A 25,419-nucleotide genomic window follows, 5' to 3' on the forward strand; every position below is an offset into this window, starting at 1 on the left:
CTTAAGTTAAAAATAAAGAGAGCAAAATCATATATTTAATTTAATCTAAGAATTAAGTTGATAAACATTTATTTTGGAGAGGATTAATCAATATTTTTTAAAGAGTATACTTTAATTAAGTATTATAATCAATTTAACACTTATAAAATTGGAATATGCTATTGTTGGAATATTATTATTATTATTATTAGTCTTCTTGAACGAGAGAAAAAAAGAAAAGTGCTTTAAAGTAAGCATGCATGTTAAAATTAATTTTTTTGTCAATATTAGTGTGAATATGTATTAATTTGATTAATGATTAATTTTTGATTATTTTTAATAAATTGTGTCTTCCAATCATATTTAATCTGCTTTGGTTCCGCAGCCGCAGCAGCTTGAATATGAATATGAAGTTAGTGAAGGCCGTGTAAAGTCAATCCCAAGGTGTAAACCCCCTTACTAAGTCTCCTTTGCTCCAATAATATATACTTTAACTCTCTTTCTTTCTCTCTCTAATTCACCTTTCTTGCCTTTCTTGCTAAGAAAGTTGCTCTCAATCTTCAATCCTCAACTCTACACCTATATATACACACATTCACACCACCAAACTCATTTTTCCCATTTTCTCCTAAAATCAAAACACAAACAAAAAATGCATCTCTACAATGCATGGCTTCCGCCGCCGGTGGCGGCTCAGACCGCCGGCGAGCGAGACTCCTTCGCCCGCGTCATCGCCGCCGTCAAGTCCGCCTTCCGCTCCGATGATCCCGATTCCGTCTTCTCCACTCTCAAATTCATCTCCGTCCTCGACCTGTCAGTTTCCACTTCTCAATTTTTCAATTGCTGCCGTTTCCTTTTTCCTAATTCATCCTTCATTTTTTTTTTTTGTTTTTGCTTTCGCTGTGTTTCTTCCCGCACACTCAATTCGGAGGATTCTGGAATATCGTTTCAGTTGATTTTCCGTTTTCTTTTTTTTGGTTTTGACTTTTGGCCAGTGCTGTGGTGCCAGGTTTTGGAAAACGATGTTGAATTTGTGATCGAAGGTTGTGAAGTGTTGTTAGAAGTTACTGAAAGTCTTAGGAGTGTGAGATTCATGGTTTTGTGAGCAGTTTAGCTGATTAAGTGAATGGAAAAATAGTTTCAGTGATTAAATTGGTTTAAGGTGTTTTATTCTGCTTAATTACAAGGAAATGATGATTTTTCTTCTTCTTTTCTTTCAAAACAAGTTAATAAGATTGAGTAATTTCTTTCGCTGTGTGTTCTGAAGTTATAGTATGCTACTATGCTTACTTAACTCTATCAGTGATTTTGTATATTGTATATTAACTTGTCGAGGTTGTGTAATACTACTGTTATTGCTTGCTTCGGTGTATGTTATCCAGTGGAATACTTTTGTTAAAAACAAGGTATTAAAATGGGGTCGCGGTTGTGGTTTCGTCGTGATCCTTTACATTGTGGGAAACCGCAGACAAATGTGGTCGCAGACTGTTTTTTAAAAACCTTGGTTATAAGTAATGGCTCTGTTTTTGCTTCCTAAACTGCGTTATAAGTAGTGGACGTGAGTTTTTTTTTTTCTCACTCATGGCTTGTATTTAGATGGAGTTGGTCGTTGGTTTGAAATCTAACTTTTTTACGTGTGTTGTGCAGTTTCATAAAGGCAAAAAGTGATGTATCTTTGGAGGATGTCTGTAACCTTATTCAGATGGGCCTTGAGATATTTCATGTGTCCCGTAATAAGCTTTATGCCCAGGTGCTGCTGCATTTTTGTCTTGGATGAGATGCGGAGTTTTCTTGCTTTCTTTATGTCTCTGCTTGCTCTTAAATAATTGTGCCATTTTTTGTTTATTAGGTTAGATGGGGAAATTTATTGGTCAGAATACTCAACAAATATAGGAAAAAGATTTCACTGACTATTGAATGGAGGCCACTGTATGATACACTGGTTAGCACACATTTTACTAGGTGAGTTTTGTATTAGTAATGTCTCTGCTTCAGCCTTATTTGGTTTTGAAGTTATTCTGTTCTGTACTTAATTTGTGATTCTTAGTTAGCTCAATGAAAACAAAGGAAAAATAGATTTAATATTCTCTGTGGATTTAATCCTTGACGAGGCAATAAATCCACAAGTTACCTTTGTTATATAAGCTTAAGTTTGTCTTTGAATTCAATGTTATACTTTTTTCCATTTACTTTTGAACTTTAATAATCTCTATTCTCTGGGCTCTTGCTAAATCAAAATGAGTTCCAAAATTCTATGCTGGGGATTTTGAATTATATTATTGTTGCAGAAGTACAGGTCCAGAAGGTTGGAGAATAAGACAACGACATTTTGAAACTATAACTTCCCTTGTTCAGTCCTGCCGAAGATTCTTCCCATCAGGTTCTGCCTTTGAGATATGGTCTGAGTTTAAGTGAGTGCTCTGGCGTTGTTTCTGCATAATGTTGAATTATTATGAGAGTTTGTCTTTTATTTATTTTGTACTTGATCTTTATGCTGAGCTGCATTAAAGGGAATTTTCTGTGGATCAATACTTCCAGTGAGTGGAATCATGCTGGACCTGTATTAGGGCTTTTATATTCTTTTTCCAACTTTGAGCTTTTGATTTAATTTGTTTTCTTCTTAATTCCTTTTCTTTGGGTCATTGGATAATTTGTAGATCTTTATTGCAAAACCCATGGCATAATTCATCCTTTGAAGGTTCTGGATTTGCAAGACTGTTTCTCCCAACAAATCTTGATAATCAGGATTTTTATACACAGTAAGCGTAAAATTCTTAGGATATTTTTTTTTTGGTGTGATATCTGACATGACTTCCTTGGAATTAAATTTTATAATTGGATTGGCAGGGATTGGATAACTGAGTGTATAGACTTGTGGGAATCTATACCAAATTGCCAATTCTGGAACAATCAATGGGCAGATGTTATAGCTCGTGTTGTAAAAAATTACCACAATGTTGATTGGGAGTGCTTCTTGCCTTTACTTTTTGCTAGATACTTGAATATGTTTGAGGTAAGCATGTAAACTCTTCTGACAATGTTGGTTTTTTTCAAACTTTGATAAAATGTTTTGGCATTAGATGTAGATTAATTGAAAATGATTAGGAAATAGATACAATCTATCTCTCTGAAGACTCTTATTCTGAAACTTAAATCTTGTTTTTTTTCCTATTTCTTTTTTAAATTACCTATTCATAAGAGCTAATTGATCTATATCTTATAAATCATAGGTACCTGTTGCAAATGGAAGTGGATCATATCCCTTTTCGCTGGATGTCCCAAGAAACACTAGGTTTTTGTTCTCCAATAAAACTTCCACTCCTGCAAAGGCTATTGCCAAATCAATAGTAAGTAAATATTCTGTTACTTCTATGAAATTATAACATTGGAACCATGTTCTGGTTTCTTAATTTTAGTTTAATAATCTTTTTTAATTGCAACTGCAGGTATATTTACTAAAACGTGGTAGTTCATCACAAAAGCACTTTGAGAAATTGATCAACATTTTGGAACAGTTTGTTTACTCACTTATTGCTCTGATTATTTTTCTTAACTAAGCTTGCTTTGTCTTTACAATTCAGTTATTTCTTTAATTTTTTAACTGGAATTTATTCTTGTAGATATTATCATCCCTCAAATGGGGGTCGATGGACCTATGCATTGGAGCGGTTTTTGTTTCATTTGGTGTTTCAATTTCAAAAGCGTCTACAGAATGAACAGCTGTAAGATTGATTATAATTTATCATCTATTTTATTTTTTGTCTGCTTTGTGCAACTGAAGAAGTTCTGTATTATAGGGGCATAAATAATAGCAGACCCACCGAACAGCATCTTGGGGAATCAGAGAGGGTTTTCTTTGTTAACTCAGTGCTAAAGTTAATTGACCGTGGTCAATACAGCAAAAATGAGCATCTCTCCGAGACAGTTGCTGCAGCAACTTCTATACTGTCCTATGTAGAACCCTCATTGGTTCTGCCATTTGTGGCATCTCGGTTTCAAATGGCCCTTGAGACGGTTAGTACTGCTGCATGAATTTTATGTTACAAGTTCAATAGTTATATGTGGTTAATGGCATATCCAAAGCATACTTTTTTTCTTGATAGAATGCCTCCTGAAGGATATGATATGATATATTCTTGTGAATGTGTAAATGATATATTCTATTAGATTAGTTTGTTTTCTTGACCAAGTTCATTTTTCCTATCCAATTGATGATGCCTCGTGAAGGATATGATACATTCTTGTCAATATAAATGATATATTTTATTAGATTACTTAGTTTTTCTGACCAAATTCATTTTGCCTAGCCAGATGACTGCTACCCACCAATTGAAAATTGCAGTTATGTCAGTGGCATTTGTTGGGCGTTCACTATTTTATACATCTGTATCAGTTTCCTCCATGAAACCAATTGATCTTGGTGGTGGTGATGAAGCATTCATTGATCTTGTGGGGGTTTCATTATCCAATGCATTACTTGGCATGGATGCTAATGACCCTCCAAAAACCTTGGCTACCATGCAATTAATTGGTTCCATATTTTCAAATGTGAGTTTTCAATTTTTTGATATATTAACAAAGAACTTCTTACTACTATAGATGAATCTTAACCTATTTACCCTGTAAATGCAGTTGGCTTTATTGGATGATAAAATTGATGACCTATCATTTATGCCGATGATCCGCTTTTCAGAGTGGCTGGATGAGTTCTTATGCCGTCTATTTTCCTTACTTCTACACTTGGAACCCAGCAGTGTTTTGTAAGTAACGGTGCTAAGGTCCTCTCTTATTTATGTTACTTTATTTGGAAACAGAATTGTTTAACTGGATTTTTTTATGTTTCTTATTATGCTTTATAATCGGATAACTGGTTTCCGGTACATTAGAAATGAAGGTCTGCAATCATCATCAGCAACAGGAACTTTCCTGGTTGACGATGGTCCATACTACTTCTGTGTGCTTGAAATTCTGTTTGGGAGGCTTTCACAATCACTGTATAATCAGGTATTACTTATGATTTAAAAATACTTTATAGTTACTACAATTTCTTGGCTAATATGTTGTCTTTCTCTTCACTGTCAATAGGCTTTGAAGAAAATTTCCAAGTTTGTGAGGACAAATATTCTTCCTGGTGCTGTTGCAGAGGTTGGACTGCTTTGTTGTGCGTGTGTTCACTCGAACCCAGAAGAAGCAGTTAGTCAACTTGTTGAGCCAATATTACTGTCTGTGATATCTTCTTTGAAAGGAACACCACGCACTGGATTTGGAGGAGGAACTTTTGATGCTTCTGCTTCATCAAAGGTACCTTTTTTTGGTCAGTTGTGGTTATCTTTCACTGCAATGTTGCTTCTGGATTTTCTTGAAAGCTGAGATTTTTTTTTTCAGGTTAGATCCACAATTTCACCAGCTCTTGAGGCTTCAATTGACTATCAACTTAAGATATTGTCAGTTGGCATCACATATGGAGGTCCAGCGCTCCTCCATTACAAGGATCAATTCAAAGAAGCTATCTTCTTGGCTTTTGACTCACCATCTTGGAAGGTCTTATTCTTCCCATGCTTGATCTGTTTATTCAAATAATTTGATTATGTTCTCTTACAGATTAACATGAATTTTGGTGGTTAATAATGGAGTGATCCATTGGTTCCAAATCTAAGTTTGATTTTGTTACTTCCAATGACAGGTTAATGGGGCTGCTGATCATCTTCTTCGGTCCCTTCTCGGAAGTCAGATTCATTATTATCCAATAGATCAGTATAAGTATGTATATAGAGGGGTTTGACCATGTTTATTTAGTTTTTCTCCCCCCATTCAGCGGTTTTATTTCTTTATCTGGAAATTCAAATATTAAAGTTTTTGGTTTCTAGGTGTGTTCTTAGTCACCCTGATGCTGTTGCTCTAGAAGAATGGATTAGCACAAAAGATTTTTCCACTGATGAAAGGTTGATCCCAAAGTGGCATATTCCTTGTGATGAAGAAGTTCATTTTGCAAATGAGCTTTTAGACATTCACTTCAAGTCTGCTTTGGATGATCTGTTGAAAATATGCCAGACTAAAATCCATGCTGACCAAGGTGTAACAAATACTCTTGGTCTTAAGTAGTTTATGCTTTATCCTGTCATCCTTTTAGCAAGATAAATTATTTGAGTTCCTTTTTGACAAAGTTAGAAATCTAGTATTGATTGATTTGATTCTGAATTTTTATTTCTTGAAATTATCTACGTTAATACTGATTATTCTGATTTTTTGGAATTAGTTTTTTCCCCACTTTTTTCTGATAATGATTTGCTGATCATGACATGTAGATGTATTTGGATGCCAGTGTTCCTTGAAGGAAGTTCCTACTAGGCTAATACAAATGTATGCTTTTTTAACTGCTATATTGAATGTACTTTGTCATGCAGGAGATGAGAAAGAGCACTTGAAAGTGACTCTTTTGCGCATTGAATCATCGTTGCAAGGACTTTTTTCTTGTTTGCCCGATTTTGTCCCAGACTCCAGGAATGGAATGGTTGAAGATTCAAACCATATGTTTTTAATTGCTGGGGCAACAGGTTGTACTGTTGGTAGTACTGCTCTGAGAGAAAAAGCTACTGAGGTTGTACATGCAGCCTGCAAGTAAGGATCACACTTAATGCTACTCTATACATTGTTCCTTCAACTTATGTTCTTGTGCCATTCACAAATCCTGTTAATTTTTTTGTTTAATAGATATGTCCTGGAGAAAAAATCAGATGACAGCATCCTGTTGATACTTATTATTCGCATCATTGATGCTTTAGGAAACTATGGTATTGACTTCTACATCTGATTAAGTTTTCACTTATTACCCTGTTTTCTGTTTGTATACGTACTGCCTAATTTATTCTATCTCCTTTTTTCTACACAGGAAGTTTGGAGTATGATGAGTGGTCTAGTCACAGGCAGGCTTGGAAATTAGAATCTGCTGCCATAATAGAACCCCCCATTAATTTCATTGTGTCATCTCATTCTAAAGCAAAGAAAAGGTATTATTACTTTGAGAACTCATCTTTCTTGATTACAGGAACAGTTTTCCAATACCTTTGAATAAATCTCTGATGTTTGTGGTATATCCAGACCTAGGTGGGCTCTTATCGACAAGGCATTTATGCACAATACATGGAGGTCTTCGCAAGCATCCTATCATCTTTACCGTACAAGTGGGAATTTCTGCCCATCTGATCATGTGACTATGTTGATGGATGATTTGTTGAGTCTCTCTTTGCATAGCTATGAAACTGTCCGCCTGTAAGTGAGAAACCCTTGGCTAACGGAAACATATTTATTTATTTTCTGTTTAATCTCAGATAGTTAGTTTAGCCATATTCAATGAACAAACAGATTCTAGAGTTTTTTTGAAGGAGCAAAAAATAGCAGAATAAAATCAGTTCAAAGAAGGCTTTTATGTAGCATTTAGAGAGTACATCATTAATGGTCTAACATTGCAAAGAATTTTGAAATTGTGTACAATAAATGGACAATAGTTTATAGCAAGTGGAAAGGAAAAGACAGAGGGACTTAAAAGAATTGTCTGTCACTGCTGAAGTTTCAATCTTCAAGCTATTTTATGGATCCTTATGTCAAATTTCACTTCGTAGTAGACAATAGGGCCCTATAGCAGTGTAGCAGAGCTGCCCCAGGCAAATTCAGTAGTGACTAACGTGGCTGCAACCCTAGCAACATTAACAGTTTTTCCCACACTACAGTGACATTACTGTGATGGGCTTTAGAAACGCATTTTTACCCCTGAAATCTTCAAAAAAGATTATGTTTATGAAAACCTTCTTCCTCAGTCATTCCTGGAAAAAGGTACCTCTGTTTTGAACTCTGTTGTCTGACCCAGTGACCCGCTGCTTGCTGGCATTTGTTTCTGGCCAGCTCCGACATTTCCCACCAATGACCAACTACTCATGGGGATCTGTTCTTCCTTTGGTTTCTGTTCATGCATCAGAACTCACTCAGCTTAGTCTCTGTTTACACTTCACTGCTCACAGATGTATTTTTTTTTTGTGTGTTTGTGTTTTGTTCTTTCTTCTTCCTTCACATATTACAGGTCTATTTTTCCTGTATTCTGTTCTATCTCCATTCTCCTGTTGTGCTACACAGTTCACATTCTCCTAAGTTTTATGTAATGTGTTCTTTAATTTCACCTTCATCTTTCTTTTTTTGACTTCATTCCTACATTCTTAGTAGTTATTGCTTTAGGTTTTATTTGTAAACTGTGGATTTTTATTGATCATGAATATATTAATTTTGGATATATAGTTTTTAATTTTTGAATATTTATATGTGTGGTATAAATAAGCTTGTTTATATTATATATTTAAAATAGCAGCCAACCTGCTTTCCTTTATCCCTGCTATAGCATTTTCTTGGTTGGCTGGTATGTGCCACTATCCGGAATTGATAACTATGTTTTATTCCTCACATTATAATCAAAGAAAAGATTCTTCATTGTTAGTTAATATTCATCTTCTCTTGAAATTGTTTGTTTCTTCTCTAATGAAACTAATTCTCTTACAAAAGTAAAGTAAAGAAAAAAATATGTGCAACGGTATCAATGTAAAATTCAAACTGTGTTTTGGTGCTTTTTTGAGGCATCATGTGTAAATGTGTAATAGAAGTTCAGTATGCTTCAATTTCATTAAATTGGTATGTAAATGTTTATATTGATTCTCTTTATTTTTAGAACATAAGAGAATATTTTATCATATTTTAGAATATCTTAGACAATTCTCTAGGATTAATTTCCCTATTTCTCATTATTTCTTAAGATTAGTTTTCATATTTTCTTATCTTGTCATGGCTTGTTTCCCTTTCCCTAGTTAGCTAGGATTATGATTAGTATAAATAGGGGTTAGAGTGCTCTTGTTTTATGTAACCTTAAACATATTAATACATTGTAATACATCTTAGTTATATCAATTCAGTGTTTCAATCTCTTTTTTATCTATATTCCTCCCTCTACCCGAAAAATCTATAATTTCAAAAGTATCTCATTCAATAAATCTAACATGCTTGCTTTACTTGTACTTTTGTATGCCTGATTGAAATTTCTCATATTATCCAGGCTTGCAGGGAAATCTCTAGTGAAGCTGATCAAGAGATGGCCATCTATGATTTCAAAATGTGTTATCACTCTTACCCATAACTTGCAGGATCTCAATGCCAAGGAATATGCAGTGTTGGGTTCCTGTTCAGTCCTTGCCTCACAAACAGTTCTCAAGCATTTGACAACGGTGATTATCAAGGATGATGTTCTTAAAATTGTCTTTCTGGATGGTTAATACTTTCATGTCTCATTATTTTCTTTTGATTTCAGGATCCAAAGTCATTCTCTTCATTTATCTTGGCAATTCTTTCAAGGTAATCTCCTTTTCTGTTTGTTTCAGATGAATATTTTGTACTGTGTAACATTAGAGATTAGAGAATAATACTTTCCTGGTTTCTTCTTGAAGTTCGCATCATGAATCGTTGAAAGCTCAGAAAGCAATTAATGAGGTAAACTTATCCTGCATATGATTATTACAGTTTCATTATGTGCTTTATATCATTTAACTTTTCCTTGCTTTCAACAGCTTTTTGTGAAGTACAACATTCAATTTTCTGGAGTATCTAGAAGCTTTTTCAGGATCTCAGACAAAGAAAATCATACTGGTGGACTGGGGTTTTCAGATTTGGTTTCTCAGATTGGCTCCATGAGTTTTGATTCTACTGGCTTGCATTGGAGGTAAATGTTAATTCGTTTAGTTTGAAAATCATTTGACACATGTGATAGAATAGTTGCTTATGCATATTTAGATTCTGTCTCTGCTATTTCTTATTTATTTGTTTTAGTTTACATGCTGCCTCCCAATTTGTTAACCAGTTTAAATGTTGTGTTTGTAGATTCCTTCTTATTTAAAACATTGATTTAATAGTTTCAGTTTTTCAGGTATAACTTGATGGCTAATAGAGTGCTGCTCCTGCTGGCTTTGGCATCTCAGAACCATCCAAATTCATCATCTAAAATTCTGAGTGAAACTGCTGGTTTGTTTCTTGTTTGCTTTTAGATCTCTCTATAATCTATATTTTATTTTATTTGACTTGCCTTTTGCACATTCCACGTCAGTATTATTGCACTTATTTTTTGCAATGTGTTTATGTTATTCATGTTATTTCTCGTTTAGGACACTTCCTGAAGAATTTGAAAAGTCAACTTCCTCAGACAAGGATACTTGCAATTTCAGCTTTGAATACACTATTAAAAGAATCACCATATAAGCTGTCTCATGGTGAGAAATCTGCTGTACTTGAGGATTTGCAAGGCCATGTCAAATCATCACTTGAAGGAACTTTAACTCCAACTTTTCAGGAAGAGGGTTTCTTCAATGAGACATTGACTAGTCTTTCTCATGTTCATATAATAACTGATAGTGAAACTGCTTCAAGAGGAGGTCAGGGAGATTCAAGTTTCCAAAGCTTAGCAGACAAATCCATTACTCGTTTTTATTTTGAATTTTCGGCTTCATGGCCTCGAACGCCAAGTTGGATCTCCTTTTTAGGAAGTGATACATTTTACTCAAATTTTGCTCGTATTTTTAAACGACTAGTACAAGAATGTGGCATGCCTGTTGTATTGGCTCTTAAAGGTGCAGTAGATGAGTTTACAATTGCTAAGGAGAGGTCTAAACAATGTGTAGCTGCTGAAGCATTAGCGGGTGTGCTTCATTCTGATATTGATGGTCTATCAGGAACATGGGAAAGTTGGCTGATGCCTCAGTTGAAGAACATCATTTTAGCCCAATCTGTTGAATCAGTTTCAGAGTGGGCATCTTGCATACGATATGCAGTTACCGGTAAAGGAAAGTATGGAACAAGAGTTCCTCTTTTGAGACAGAAAATTCTGGATTCTTTGATGACACCTTTACCTCCAACAGTAGCTACCACAATAACAGCCAAGCGATATACTTTTCTGGCTGCTGCACTTATAGAAATATCCCCACAGAAAATGCCAGTAGCAGAAGTCCAGCTCCACAATACACTTCTGAAGGAAGTTCTTGGTAATATGTGCCACTCATCAGCCCAAGTAAGTGTTCCCTCTAATCTCATGTTTAATCAGTCATGTATTTGAATTTTCCCTTCCTATGCTTCTTATATATTATCTTCCCTCCTACCTGTTGCCAGCCAATTTGAGTCAGGAAATAACACTACAAAACCATGGACTGATAATAGTTCAAATCTTAATGATATTATATAGTTTTATCTAAAATATACAGAGTCACTTTCAACATTTATCATTTTTGTAAATTAAATCTTTTATGCCGTTTTCACTACATTATCAATGTCAAATACAATTAGCCTCAACACTGACTAAATTTGCAATTTGTTGTCAGAGGTCTTACATAGTGAACTGAATTCTTGGCCTCTGTTCTTAGTTCAAAGTAGGTCACATGTCAAATGCCAAATATTTTGCCTTGACTGTTCTGAGTTAATTCATACTGGACTAATTTCATGCTATGTGTGCAGAGCTTATAGGATTTGATAAGCTGGATTAGTTGTTCTAGATTCTAGATATTAATTTGGTCAGTGTAGTTTGATTTATATGCTAATCAACTCTCTGAATTAAAACTTCATAATTATGAAAAAGCACTAGGTTTAAAATTCGCATTAGAAGGTCATTCAATCAGTTAAAAATTCTTGCACATCAGGCTGGACTTGTAAGACTATGACTGATTGATCTGATCTATTTCATGGACAAAAATTAATATGTGATGATGATTAAGTTAGAAAACACCCTTGTTGAGAATCACAAATAAATAATATATTTAATGTATAGTGATCTGTTAGGATTTGATTTAGAGGAAGCATATCACTTTCAGAGGAAACTTAATCTCCTCTAATTATGTGTAGTTAATATAATCAGTCTATATAAACCAGTACTGTGATGTCATTCTGACATATGGTTTCAGTCTATTATGCCTCTGGCTCATGTAATTTAACATGGTATCTAGAGCCTGACAGGAATCTTGGAAACCATGCCTGTCCAATGGACCCACTGTCCTGGGAGACAATCTTTTTTTTTGGACAAACCACCTAACTCTCTGGTTTGTCCGTCTACTTGTTGACCCCATTCCAGTGACCTCTTTGCTGTTTACCAGCGCCTTCTCTGACCACTGGCGATGGCCGCCGTCAATTTTTATGGTGACTTTCTGACTGCCACCTATCTCGTCCGGTGCACTGTCCGCTGATCTACACAGATCTCGTCACTATTCAGCCTATTTTCAGTATGCTATATTTTAAAAGAATGTGTTATACTAAAAATGAGTTGAAGCTCTCCTTACTAATTAGTTGAGTACAACCACTTAATATTATTGAACTGAACCATCAATATTACTATGCAATTATGTCAAATTCATTTTATTTACTTTTGTAGATTCATTTATATCAATTTATATTCTTTAATGAAGTACATTATCTTTCTTGGTTATCCTTGCAATTTTTGTCTTCATGTTACCTTGGAGTTCTGCTGTTTGAATGTGTGGTTTTAACTTTTAACTACCATTTCTTTGTTTCCTTTGACATTAAATTTTGTTTTCTCACTTTTTGTTATGTCATTGACATTAGCTAATGGATTACATTCCTAAGCTGGCCTCTTCCTTGCATTTATGTGAGGAAAAGGGACGAAAGGGTAACTGATATTTTGCAGGCTTATTGAATCACTGGATTTCGTTGATTGTTTAGGCATATACTACCAAGTATCCTGTATATAAAACTGTGTTTGGTTTATCTCATTATAGAATTAAAAATATATAAGGTTGGTGTGAATTAGAAATAATACATACAATTTTGAGTTTACAATAGTCCTTGCATTTGGTTGCTTTGTAAGGTCTTTTAGACAAAAGAAAAAAATCCCAAGAAAAAAGGGAAACCTTTGCAAGAATTTTTGTCAAAATAATTTAGCAAGTATTGGGGTTTCAAACTGAGATTTGACTTTATAGTAAAAAGGGGTTTACCAGATCGAAAGAATCCTGTAGCAAACGGGATTGATTCCACTTCCTTGCTGTTAAGTACATCCCTCTTATCTCTTGCCGATTCCTAACTCCAGGAGGAGAGTCACTCAGCCGTCAATATATTAACTTATTCGTGGTCTGGTTGTATATGGCTATATAAGGGGGTGTTTGGTTTGACTGTTTTCTGTTTTCATTTTCACTGAAAACAGAAAATGGTGATGAAAATATGTTTGGTTAGATTTTTGAAAACATTTTCAGTGAAAATGAAAACAGGAAACAACCAGAAAATGAAAACAATAAAATCTCATTTTCAGTGTTTTCAGTTGAAAACAGGAACCTCATTTTGGGTAAAATGAAAATGCGATGACAAGGAATGTAATTTTAAGCAAATCTAAAAATAAAAAAAGACAAGAAGTCAATATATCATAAATTTTCAGTGTTTTTATTTCCTGAAAACAGAAAACAAGAAGTCAAACCAAACATGTTTTCAGAATTCTAATTTTTTGAAAATGAAAACAGTTTTCAGAAAATGAAAACAGTTTTCAGAAAATGAAAACAGAAAATGAAAATGCAAACCAAACACACCCTAAGATCTCCATTTCCTACTCAACCCATCCATGTTTTAAATTGGAATGGTGCTATAGTGGTGTAAATAAATGGTATACGCTGAAACTTTTTTTTGTTTAAGTAATACAATTATACAATTGCTTACAAGTTTTATTATTTGTTTGTGCTTCTGACCTATTTCAATTTGTGTATGCAACAGGTGAGGGAGGCTCTAGGGGTTACCCTTTCTATATTGTGCTCTAACATTAGGCTCTATCATTCAAGCCGTCATGATAATGCACAGGATGAGAGAAACAACGATGTTGATAGTTTGATGAAAGATGAAAGCTGGGTTCAGTTTCTTACAGAGCGAGCAGCTGAAGCAGTTGTTAACATTCAGATTGCTACCCAATCAGATAAAGTAGTGAATCCTGTAGATACAAATTCTCAAAATGGGCATCTAGATGGTGATTCACAAGATTGCATTAAATGGATGGAAACGGTATCAATGGAAGCATAGAGCTTAATAGATTTTGCTTTTACTTATCAAGTTATTTGCTAATTGTTTACTATTCCAAACTTATGTAGCTACTCTACTTCATCATCTCATCATTGAAGTCTGGGAGATCCTCATATCTACTCGACGTGCTTGTGGGGCTTCTATATCCTGTGATTTGCTTGCAGGTTCGAGCTATACATTTGACTCTAATAATTTGAACTTTTTACTTATTGTTTGACTGCATTGAAACTGTTTTCTGATTAAAGGGGCATCAATTTAGGCTAAGATAAAATATATCAGTGGGGGGCATCCTTCACCCTTTGAGCTAGCTTCTGGGGTTGATTTAGGCCCAAACCTACACTCTAAGACTCTGTTTGTTCTATTTGATTCTATTATCATTCAAGTAGGGAAGGTATCAGTTTATCACATTTCTGAATAATTTTATATGCTTTTGATTTTTGAAGGAAACATCAAATAAGGATTTGTCAACATTAGCCAAGGTAGCATTTGAATTGCTCAAGTGGATGATTGTTTGGGAACCTCACCTTCAGAAGGCTGTATCTGTGATTCTTTCTGCTGCCAATGATTCCAACTGGCGAACTAGATCTGCTACATTGACATATCTGCGCACATTCATGTACAGGTATGATGATCTTGTGATAGGTTTGCTTTGGCATACCATACTCTAAAATCTAAATGGTCGCATGCTTATTCATTATAGGCATCTAGCTTGACGTGGAAATATTTTCTTCACGAAGTGATTGTATTAACATCCATGTTATGAAAGTAACTTGTTCTTAACAGAGTTTTTTTCATTGATAATTATTTTCTCATTTATTTGAAGTGATTTCACATTTTTGTCTGTTAAGCAGATGCAAATAAAGCTCTGTTCCTTCTTTAACAGGCACACTTTTACTGTCTCAAGTTCAAAGAAGCAAGAGATTTGGAGAACTGTTGAGAAGTTACTAGTAGACAATCAAATTGAGGCAAGCTCTTAAAAGCTATTTGAATAGAAATGCAAAATATTTTTTTCTCCTTTTTATTTATATTTAGAAATTTGGGTACTTTATAGAACATGCCATCCTTATAAAAAAAGGTTTCGTCTTAGTGGACTCTACTTTTTTAGTAGCAAGGCACCTCTTTCCCCTTTAAAAACTGGGTTGTGGACGGCACCAAGATCATATACCACAGGGGAGCTTGTGTACATGCCTGTAGAGTAAAGCATGTTATACTTTAAAATGTTTGTTTGTAGTTACCAATGGCTGTTTTCCTTGCGCAGACAAAATCTATATCAACATATATTTTAGGGAAATCATGTTCTGACATGTGTCATGTTGCTTTTCTTATGCTCATATCCATTATTGATGGTTGTCATTTACATTTAGTGTTATGAGTAATTCATTCCAAAACATCTCATTATGGAAGACTTAATCTTTTCTCTAGGTAAGAGAACATGCTGCAGCAGTTTTAGCAGGCTTAATGAAGGGTGGAGATGAAGATCTTGCTAGAGATTTCCGTGATAGAGCTTATAGGGAGGCAAATATTGTACAGAAGAGAAGAAAGTCGAGGTTATTCTTTGCCTCTTCTTTCTTTGAAATTTAGTGCTTTTCTTACAGAAATGGGCCTTGAAGCAAGCCTAAATTCTGGTTCATTTCTTTTAATTTAAAACATCATCTTTATCCATTGTGCATGGCCTTGTGGATTATATCTGTAGTTTTAATTTTGGACCTTCATGAAAATACTATTAATGCTAAGTATACTAGGTTTCTATTAGGAACTCCGATATGAGTAAGGAAAAAAGAGGGATTGCATAGGGTATAACGAACTTGCATATGAGGCAACAAGTGTGAGAACTGGGAAGCATTGTGGTAAGGTTAAAGGCTGTGTGGGATACAAGGGAAGAGGGGGGGAATGAGAGAGGTTGACATTCAATTGGGTAGTTTTGGCTGGCTCTTGCCATAGGGCAGAGAAGTTTTTCTTCCCTGGTTTCTATTCTTTTATGCCTAGCTTTCTATGTACTGCATTTTTCCTCTGTAACCAGATCTCTGTTCTCTGGAATTTGCCCTATTAATTCTGTAATAAAATAATAAATTCAGTTCCTATCAGTTTCACCACATGAAGAATAAGCTTGATTGTTTAACTGTAGGATATTTGCTATTCATGAAAAAAAAAAATAAGTCACCTATGCAGTTTGTCTTAAAAAATATTTTATGTAACATGTAGGCATGAAGTGCATAGTTAGTTACAAGATGGATTTGCAAACATTTTTTTATCGGTCAAATAAATAGCTGATATGGTCATCTAGTAATTTCTCATTTTTATTAGCTCTAACTCACCAAGTTTGATAAAGTGTGGAAATTTTCTAATACAGAAATGCAAGTTCTGGATCATCAATAGCATCTGTTCATGGTGCTGTACTAGCTTTGGTAGCTTCTGTATTATCAGCCCCATATGACATGCCCAGGTTTGTCCAGTAATAAAATCCATACCATATGATTTGTATTGGTAATTTTGAATGCATGTAATGACTCAGTGAAATCCAATTGAGATATTGAAAAAAGTTAACATTAGGTAAATCCTACTGGGATAAGGCTTTTGATGTGTATGTCAGTACATTTTTTTAGTTGATTTGATTTAAAACAAAATAGACTTTTTTGTGGAATATTGTGAAATCCCTGCCTCGTTATATTTGTACTGTTGTCTTCAATTTTTGCATCACATGGAAATGTGAGTTCGTTTGCGGTTATATATAAGCAGCAAATATCAAATGTCAAAAATGTAATTCTCCAATCTCCTTTGAAGTTCAAGTGATTAGTGTTATGGCCATAATCTAATACACAAAGATACCTTTTCCAATTGATGGTAAATCTGTATTTGACTGAAGTTCAGCAGAGTGAAATACAAAATATTTCTGTGAACTCAGGCAAAAGCTTACTCTCTTATTTCTTGAACTACAAGCATCTGAGTGTTAAGCTCTATATTAATCACAGGCAGGATTTTATTTTTGTTTTGTAGAAACTGGAAGGGATTGATTATGCATCTATTGATTCTTTTCCACTGTATTTTCTTGCCATTATCTGATAGCATTAACTACTTTCTTTCAGTTGGTTGCCTGATCATGTTACACTACTTGCTCGCTTCAGTGGGGAGCCATCACCCGTGAAATCTACAGTTACTAAAGCAGTTGCAGAGTTCCGGCGGACCCATGCTGATACATGGAATGTTCAGAAAGAATTTTTTACTGAAGAGCAACTTGAGGTAGTTACCCAGAAAATCCAAACATATTATGTCCTGTGGTTTAATTTGATTGTTACACTTCTATTTTTGTTTCTTTATATTATTTTTTGCTAATTTTTCCCTCCATATATTCACAGATTCTGGCAGATACATCCTCGTCGTCGTCATATTTTGCTTGATAAAAAATTTCAAAGATATTGTTGGGAGAGAGGGTACTGAAATAATTGGTTAGGGAAAGTATGTTTTTCATTTTTGGTGTATTAACTGTATTCATAGTTGTTAAAATAGCTTTTATTTACATTTTGTACCATTGATCATGTAAGAAATTTATTCCTTAATAATCTAGTCTCAGAAGTTGAGCTTCTTGCTTTCCTCTGTCTGTTCTGTAATTTTTCTTAGACCATGGGGTTAATCAAATCATCCGTTGGTAGATCCCACACAACACAATCTGAGTTGAATATATTGGATAAATTTCTAATCTCCTTCGTAGCCTCAGAATCATCACCGATTTCGTCTTCAAGTTTTTCATGTAACTGGCTTTGCTGATCCATGACAGTGCATGTGCTTCCAGTACATACACTTTGGCTCCATGGAGATGCATCATCCCCTTTGCCAAAAGTTGCCGGAGAGAATTGAAACCCAGGCATTGTAGGAAAAACACCGTATGGCATCACAAAATTTGCAGATGTAGTTGCATTGGAGTCCCAAGGTTTGTTTGCGGGCATCATTTCTGGTTCATGTTGTATGGCCTTTGATAGGTCAAACTTAATCTTCTCAATAGCTGTGTCCTTTTCATCTGGCTTACAATTAATGTAATCTGTGAAGTTATTTTCCAATGCTGCAGTGGAATGTTGCCCCTGGTGGAAGTTAATTGGCTTCTTGGTAAGAAGGTGGAGCACCTCATCTTTGAAACAGCCAAGGGCCGCTTCAGCAAGGTGAGCTGCTTGTGGGGGTGCCAATGTTGTAGCAATTTCAGCCATTAGATGGGAAAATGGCTTGTGGGTGACAGGGTCTATACCCATGCCTGACAGTTTCTTCTTCAGCTTGGTGTTCCAGTGGTTTTTGACATCATTGTCAGTGCGTCCTGGCAGCTGGGCTGCTATCAGTGACCATCTAAACACCCATTAAAGTAAAACATTTATTTAAAAGAACAATAAAAGAATCAACAGATCAATAATTTCAATGTATGGCTAATATTCAATGTACCTGTTACCAAAAACTGAGTGAAGCTTCACAATGGTTTGCTCTTCCGAATCCGAGAATTGGCCATGTTTGAGATCAGGACGAAGGTAATTAGTCCACCTTAATCTGCAGCTCTTTCCACATCTCTGGAGGCCTATTTCATAAGCAAAATCAAGGATAAAAGCTTGTTTTTTTTGGCATTGATATGAATGATATCAATATAGAGTGGGGAGGGACTTACCAGCATTCTTGGGAATGAGACGCCAGTTGCGAGTGCCGTGTTGAGCAATGTAGGAGGAGAGCTTGTTATCTTCCTCAGGTGTCCACTGTCCTCTTTTCACGTTGTCCTTCTCACAACATGGAATACGTCCCATTTCTGTTTTCTTTTTTCTTTTTCAATAAGAAATTCCTATTTTAAGGGTAGTGAGGACTTGAATAACTGAGGGGACTGTTGGGAATAATAATTGTCTTTTCTTTTCTTTTTTTCTCCACAACTTGTGAACTCTCTCTCTACCAGTCTTTGATTTCTTTGAGATGAAAAGGGAAGACGTGGAATATTTCTTTGAGTTTGTTGTTGTTACTTTCTTTTTTCTGTGTTTTTCTGGTACCGGCTTGTTATTCTTAATATATAAGGAGGGCCAATTGGAATTGCATGGGGTACATGGTAAAAGCTTAAAGGCATCAAAGGTGCATGATTTTGTTAAAGAATTTCAACGCCATTGAGCGTGTGAGCGGAAGGTAGGTAGCTCACCCACAAGATGCTTGGTCAACATCTCTCTCTTTCTCTTTCCTTCTTGACTCTTTTGCTCATAGTTTGTGTGCTTGATGCATGTGTTGGGTAGGTTTATGCTTTGATCACACAAAACCTCCTCACCTTCAAAGGAAGGGTGGCAGGGATAGATCCTATCTATCGTTACTGGTGTCAAGGTCCACGTGCGGGGTCTCGGTGAGAAAATTCTTGTTAATGGATTTCACTTGTTACTATGCCAGGCCATGTAGAAGAGAACCAGGGAGCAACATTTCTCGATAAATCCTTATGTTCGTTTTCACTATACATTATATTTTGGCTACTACATGTGATAGTCCGAGTTTGGATGTCTAACACGTGAAGTTGACTAATTTATAAGTGTACTCACAAAAATTTCTATAGTATATTACTTTACCCTTATATATTAAAAGTGTTGACAATCATTAACGACAACCAGTTTGAATGGTTATATTATATTCTCCTACTTCATTTTTGTGAGAACACTAGAAAGAATAAGAGGATTGTGGGTAATTAGGATCCTAGAGTTAAGACTCACCAAATTATATAAAATTCCCATTGTTACTGAACTTCATAATCTTAAGGGTGTGATGTGCCACTCACTCCTCATCCAATTATATCATTATAGTCTCCTTTCCCGTTAATTTAGCTTAATCTTGTGTCTACGAAACTTTTATATAGAAAAAGAAAAAAAAAGGCCTAAAAAAGACATGTGGAGCTGATACTTTTACCAAACACCGAAAGTATAATGGAGACCAAAAGTTGTTGGCACAAGTAGTTTGACACTTGGGTTCCTTAATCAAGGTCTTTGTTTATTTCCTGACTTGAGTATGAAGTAGTAACTGGAGGTACCATTTTATCCCAAAATGGGCCGATCCAGTGGGAGAGAATTAGTTGAGTGCTAAATATGAAATTTCATATACTTTTGGTTAAACAGAAAGAAAAGTAGAAAGGAATTCATTTATTCAGGTACAGAACATCTATCCCAAATCTCAAGTCGGGGGTGACCTGAAGGTGTGATTCCCTGCTTCAAAAACCGGACCTGCTCAACTTTTTTATTCCATGATTAGCTAAGAATTACAGATGAAACTAACTAGTTTCTCAAGATCATTTCAAGAAACAAATGCAATTTTAAGCTTCTGCAAATCAATTACACATCTTTACTACTACATCTTAACAGGTAGAACAACAGAACCTTGAATTCATCAATGTTCCATCTATGCTTAATTCTTTATGCTTGGGGAGGCGTCTGCTTCACTATGTTTAATGCTGGTTTTCAAAGAAAGGGCAAAAAATATAACAACCACAATCTAATTCCTAAGTTCAACTTCCAATTCTGGGAGAGGCCTGAAAGCTTCTCAGCTGAGTTTTGCAGATACTATCCCTTCAATGGATCCAACGAGAGTGAACAATCCCACCAGAAAACCAACAATGCTAAAAGTCCTAAGCATGACCCACTTAGCTGTCCATGCTTCAATATTGCCCAGACTCAAGTACATTTCCACTGGAAAATATATAGATAATGGATAGTAGATTATGCCAGCCAAAACTCCCAAAATCTGATTGAAGTAGGGAAAGATCATTGCAATCCCAGTTGTTGATGCAACATATGCAGTTCTGAAAGTCAGCCTAAGAAAATTTAGCGGGAAAGCTGGCAGCAAAGGGAGTTTCAAGGAGTATGTGCGATTCACAAATTCACTGTCCGGGAACTTGAAACGAAGCCAATTCTCAACATTGGCAAAAAGTGGCTGGCTATACACCTGCACCAGAACAAGATAAAATATATGGCACATTATTTAGCAAGACCTCCAGCACTCACTATAACAAAATTTGAGGATGATATCTATAATATTATGTGTACCTGATATGCACCAACTAGGTGAATTACTATACAAGCATTGGCAAAGTCTACAAGCCAATGTTTTTTATAGAGTGCAAACCCTGTTAAAAGGTTTCCTGGTGTATCATTACCAAAGGCTGCATATCCAAAACACCCACAGCAGAGGTAGAAAAATGTTGTGACAATGACTGATATTGTTGAGGCCCTCTTCATGGTTACGTTTTCTGGTGGAGGCGACTTCAAAGTATCCTTCAAGAATTGCAGCAAGTTGTATTAGCCTTATAATTGTTAAAGCTTTCCCTCGAAGCTGTGGCAAAGTTACTTTCTGATTATCTGAGACTGAGATCACAGGATACATACCTGTATTTCAATAAGAATTACTGAGAATGGATAGGAGAATGCTATGTCACCAAGTGCTTGAGCAACCAGCCATAACTTTTCAATTCCACTGGAAGTAGGGATTCCTTCAATACTACCCTCAGCATGTCCATTTTCTGATCAAATGATCACCAGAAAATTAAATACATGTTTTTGGTAAAAACAAAATACGTCGGTCATTCTATCCCTGAGGATTGAGGAAAGACACCAATAATCAGATACTGATGAGCATACCTGTGACTTGCCCGACAGAAAGCCCCATTCCTATGAAAGCATAAGCAAAGGACATAATTGCTGCAAGAATTGACAACCATTGAATATTATGGAAGTTGGGTATCTGTGAGAGAAGAACTTGCATAGCCCCAAAAATAAGCATGAAATATCCATCCCCAAATCCACATGTTACTTCATTCCCATTGTCTTGGGAACAGTTTGATTTTTGGATTGCTCTGCAGTCACAAATACACATAGCAGGCCAAATTAATGACATTAATCTTTAGCCATATTGGTATAGTGAGATTCCAGGAACAACTTCATATATTCCTGGTGGAGTACAAGTGATAAATCTTGTTTGCAAATAGTAGTATTCCATGGATGAATGTAGGGAAAGTAGAGCAAAGATAAGAAAATAACAAAACGAGAGAAACCAGTGTGATAAGTTACTGAACTCACCTCATGCTGATAGCAGCAGTAATGACATAAGCAATTCCAAAACCATATAAGCTTACGTTCACAAAAACAGCACAGAAGCGACTATTCCCTTCCCCTGCAATGTAACCATCCAATTAGGATCATCCGTAGAGCAGTTTTGCCACTAGAAACATATCAAGATGCTGTTCCAAATATGCTAGCATATTTGATCAAAATTGATATAAAAAACTTACTAGATGAAATTTTAACACTTGGTAAACTGACACTAATACATGTTAAGCTTCAATGCTATGAAAGGAAAGAAGCCAAAAGAACTATGTTCACTAATTAAAGAGTAACTTCTAACCTACCATAGCTCCGCACAACTATCAATATCACCATGGCTCATCTGCCATTGCTTTCATTATCACCACCACCATCACCATGATGCCTTTCACCCGACCTCTCATTAATCATAACTACAATGTTAACCTTGTGAGGATATATCTCACTATTAAATTAGTAAAGGTAACTTGTATAATTCTCTTAATTTTTTAACTCAGCATCAACAGTTGATGATTAAGAAGGCAATATTTTTTTCTTTCTGGTAGAAAAATAAAAATATATTATAACCTCAAAAAATCACCATGCCCTTATAATAAGGATTTCATGCCTACCTTTTGTTATTGTATTGTTAAAGAATTATTGAATCTAATAGCTCATTGTTCTTTGTTATAGGCTTATAACTCAAATATATTTTATATACGTGCGGTACCAAATAAATTCTTAAAGGAAAATTCTGTATAAGAGATACTGAAATATATTATTGGTAGAGCCAAGTAAAATATTAAGAAAATGAATATCACTTTCAAGCAGTGAATGATTTCTCTATCTTTTTTATGTGGTTCCGTGTGGCCTAATGAAGAGAGAGAGAATGATGAAAGTGTAATGAGCAAGATCCATGTGGAAGCATTCAAAAGGATCGATTGTGATCTCAATCTGCACACAACAGAAGCAGAGGATATGGTTGCCGTGACACAACTGAACTAGTTAGATACGGGACACATCACACTCACTCACGTTACCATTGGTCCAAGTCAAAGCCACGTTTTCCCTTATCACCATCACATTCACCACAATTTTATTTGTTAATATAAGGCAACAAGAAAAGAAACTTCATCCATGATTTCCTCCACTTTATCTTATCAGATCACGCACAAATTGAAGTGATCAAAACAGATAACATGTACATGGAAATAGTACTAACAAACAAAACAAATATAACACGATATGAATCATGTTGGTGCTGTTGAAATTGAAATTGTAAGAACTTACCCTTATGCAAATTAACAGCATCAAGGTATGAGGAGCTCCTATGAGGGCCAAGTTCAGGGTCTGGAGAACGATATGTGTTGCTAAGAAGGAAAGAAGAGAGGAGAGTGATGGCAGCAAAGAAAACAATAGTGAGTGGCCCTCCAATCCATCCAAGCTGTGCAATGCTCCATGCCAAAGACAACACTCCTGACCCTATCACTCCTGTCACTATGTGTGCCACTGCAGTCCACACTGTACCTGCACTCACAACAACATTCATCATCAATTCCATGGCACCACTCCATCAATTCCTCAAAATAACAATCAGAATTTAATATTCATGCATTGTCGTTGAAATTTACACAACGAATCAATCGGAAATCATTCTAATTATGTTTTTCAACATAACAATAACAATATCAATGCAGAACTTGATTCATATCCATTTTTTTTGCCATGGAAAATAAATCATTGAGATCACAACAACAACAACACAAACCAGTTCTTTCGACGTGACATTCTGCATATTGGGTATCCAAAAAAGGGGTGCTGTCATATCCTGAACCTTCTTCTCTCATGGTTTTTGATCTGATTGCCAAAACCCAATCACTGGATGAAACTGATTAATTCCCTGCTTTTCACTCTCAGTTCATTGGAAACCGAAAAGAATCAGTGCCAAGACGAATTTTTTTCACAGAAGAAGCGATCTCAGAATCTGGTTTTGTCTTGATTTGGTTTGTGTTTTAGTGCATCAGTTGTATGAAACTGTCTTTTGCCATATACAAATCAAATGTTTAATGAGTTGTGGAAGTGTCCTGATAACTCGCCAGCTTCAACGTCTTATATAGTCAGGGTATCTTTTTATTTTTATTTTAAATATATATATATTTTTAAAAATTGTTCGGCTCTATTTGCGGTAGCCATGACTAGTAATTTTTCTTTTCCTCATGAAATCGTTTTATTTTGTAGCCCATATAGAGAGAGATTGTGAATCTAAAAGCTTGGGATCCTCAAACTCCATCAATTGAAGTTTCTCCTATACACACCATGAGAGATAAATCTAACAAATGGGAAATAATGATTTTGTTTTCTGAACGTGTACGTGACTAGGTTGCTGTGACTTAGGTTTGATTATTAGATATATATATATATATATATATATATATATATTAAATTCTATTATATATTAGATTTAATGTTAGTTTTGATTTATTATGTTTTGCGCTTGTTTTACTTTTATATATCAAGGGTGCATTTGATTGACTAAAAAATAAGAGTATGTACAACACAAAAATAGTGTTTTTAAGATGTATTATTTTGATTTTTTTTAATAATTTTTTATTAGAAATGTTACTGTTTTGTTAACTTAAAAATTTAAAAATGGTTTAATGTTACTTTTAGTTTATTATATTTTATAATTAGTTTGCTTTCATACATTATATTTTAAAAGTTTTATTCTATTTTTTTATGTTTTTGAAATATATCATGTTGATCTTTTTTTAATTTTTTTTGTTAAAAACATTAGTTTCCATTAGCGTGGTTAAGAATTGTCACTGCCTTTTTTTTTATTATTTTAAAAATTATAAATCACTAAGTTAATGAAGAAAAGATGAATATGCAATCACCAACAATAATAACCTTCATTCTCATTATTATTATTCTCTTCATTCACCAATTATTCTCTATCACAATGAATAAGAACCCATTCTTCTTCTGTTACTCCAGATCTCCTTGTTGACCCAACAAGACAACATCCGTGCCCCTATTACCATCTCCATCGCAACCTTCCCATGGCAGTCGAAATTGCCATCTCACCTTACGAGAACAATTGTCTAATTGTTGACTTCAACAAAAATGCCTTGACGGAGGCGAAGAAGAAGAAGATTGACAACGATTGATTTTGATGAGGTTTGATCGACCGAACCAGTCAGAATCATTTTCCAACAAAATGCACCATTCGATCCCTCTTTGTGCTTCTCATCTTTGCTCGAGCCAATTATAGATGTAAAAAAATAGAAAAAAAAGACTAATATGA

General features: G+C 35.1%; 3 protein-coding genes across 5 annotated transcripts; 1 reads left to right on the top strand and 2 right to left on the bottom strand.

Moving 5' to 3' along the window:
* The first annotated feature begins 392 nt into the window (after positions 1–392).
* On the top strand, positions 393–17,646 carry LOC100814812 (proteasome activator subunit 4). Of its 2 annotated transcripts, XM_014770831.3 has the most exons (35): positions 393–792; positions 1,627–1,729; positions 1,829–1,941; positions 2,268–2,390; positions 2,637–2,738; positions 2,827–2,992; positions 3,210–3,326; positions 3,426–3,493; positions 3,600–3,701; positions 3,777–3,993; positions 4,291–4,527; positions 4,612–4,739; positions 4,866–4,983; positions 5,065–5,280; positions 5,365–5,520; positions 5,663–5,739; positions 5,847–6,052; positions 6,384–6,597; positions 6,691–6,770; positions 6,869–6,986; positions 7,078–7,248; positions 9,071–9,239; positions 9,323–9,366; positions 9,459–9,501; positions 9,579–9,730; positions 9,935–10,029; positions 10,170–11,068; positions 13,759–14,040; positions 14,127–14,222; positions 14,502–14,680; positions 14,942–15,023; positions 15,481–15,605; positions 16,409–16,501; positions 17,142–17,295; positions 17,412–17,646. In XM_014770831.3, the coding sequence occupies exons 1-35, from the start codon at positions 632–634 to the stop codon at positions 17,451–17,453; spliced, it is 5,448 nt and encodes a 1,815-aa protein (XP_014626317.1). In that variant the 5' UTR covers positions 393–631; the 3' UTR covers positions 17,454–17,646. The 2 variants fall into 2 exon arrangements, with proteins under 2 accessions (XP_014626317.1, XP_040868027.1); XM_041012093.1 differs by lacking the exon at positions 393–792 and having other exon boundaries at positions 1,834–1,941.
* LOC100800764 (transcription factor MYB80) lies at positions 17,517–18,953 on the bottom strand. The gene is made up of 3 exons (XM_003552933.5): positions 18,698–18,953; positions 18,481–18,610; positions 17,517–18,387 (listed from the first exon to the last, which is right to left on the bottom strand). Exons 1-3 carry the CDS (start codon positions 18,828–18,830, stop codon positions 17,670–17,672), a joined length of 981 nt encoding a protein of 326 aa, XP_003552981.1. The 5' UTR covers positions 18,831–18,953; the 3' UTR covers positions 17,517–17,669.
* Positions 18,954–20,250: 1,297 nt separating this feature from the next.
* Positions 20,251–24,210, bottom strand: LOC100801302 (probable amino acid permease 7). Of its 2 annotated transcripts, XM_003552934.5 has the most exons (7): positions 23,884–24,210; positions 23,406–23,642; positions 22,113–22,206; positions 21,675–21,889; positions 21,423–21,556; positions 21,084–21,311; positions 20,251–20,982 (listed from the first exon to the last, which is right to left on the bottom strand). In XM_003552934.5, exons 1-7 carry the CDS (start codon positions 23,960–23,962, stop codon positions 20,581–20,583), a joined length of 1,389 nt encoding a protein of 462 aa, XP_003552982.2. In that variant the 5' UTR covers positions 23,963–24,210; the 3' UTR covers positions 20,251–20,580. The 2 variants fall into 2 exon arrangements, with proteins under 2 accessions (XP_003552982.2, XP_006602111.1); XM_006602048.4 differs by lacking the exons at positions 23,406–23,642; positions 23,884–24,210 and adding an exon at positions 22,442–23,103.
* Positions 24,211–25,419: the final 1,209 nt, after the last annotated feature.

Source organism: Glycine max, chromosome 18, assembly GCF_000004515.6.
Source record: "Glycine max cultivar Williams 82 chromosome 18, Glycine_max_v4.0, whole genome shotgun sequence".
Lineage (NCBI taxonomy): Eukaryota > Viridiplantae > Streptophyta > Magnoliopsida > Fabales > Fabaceae > Glycine > Glycine max.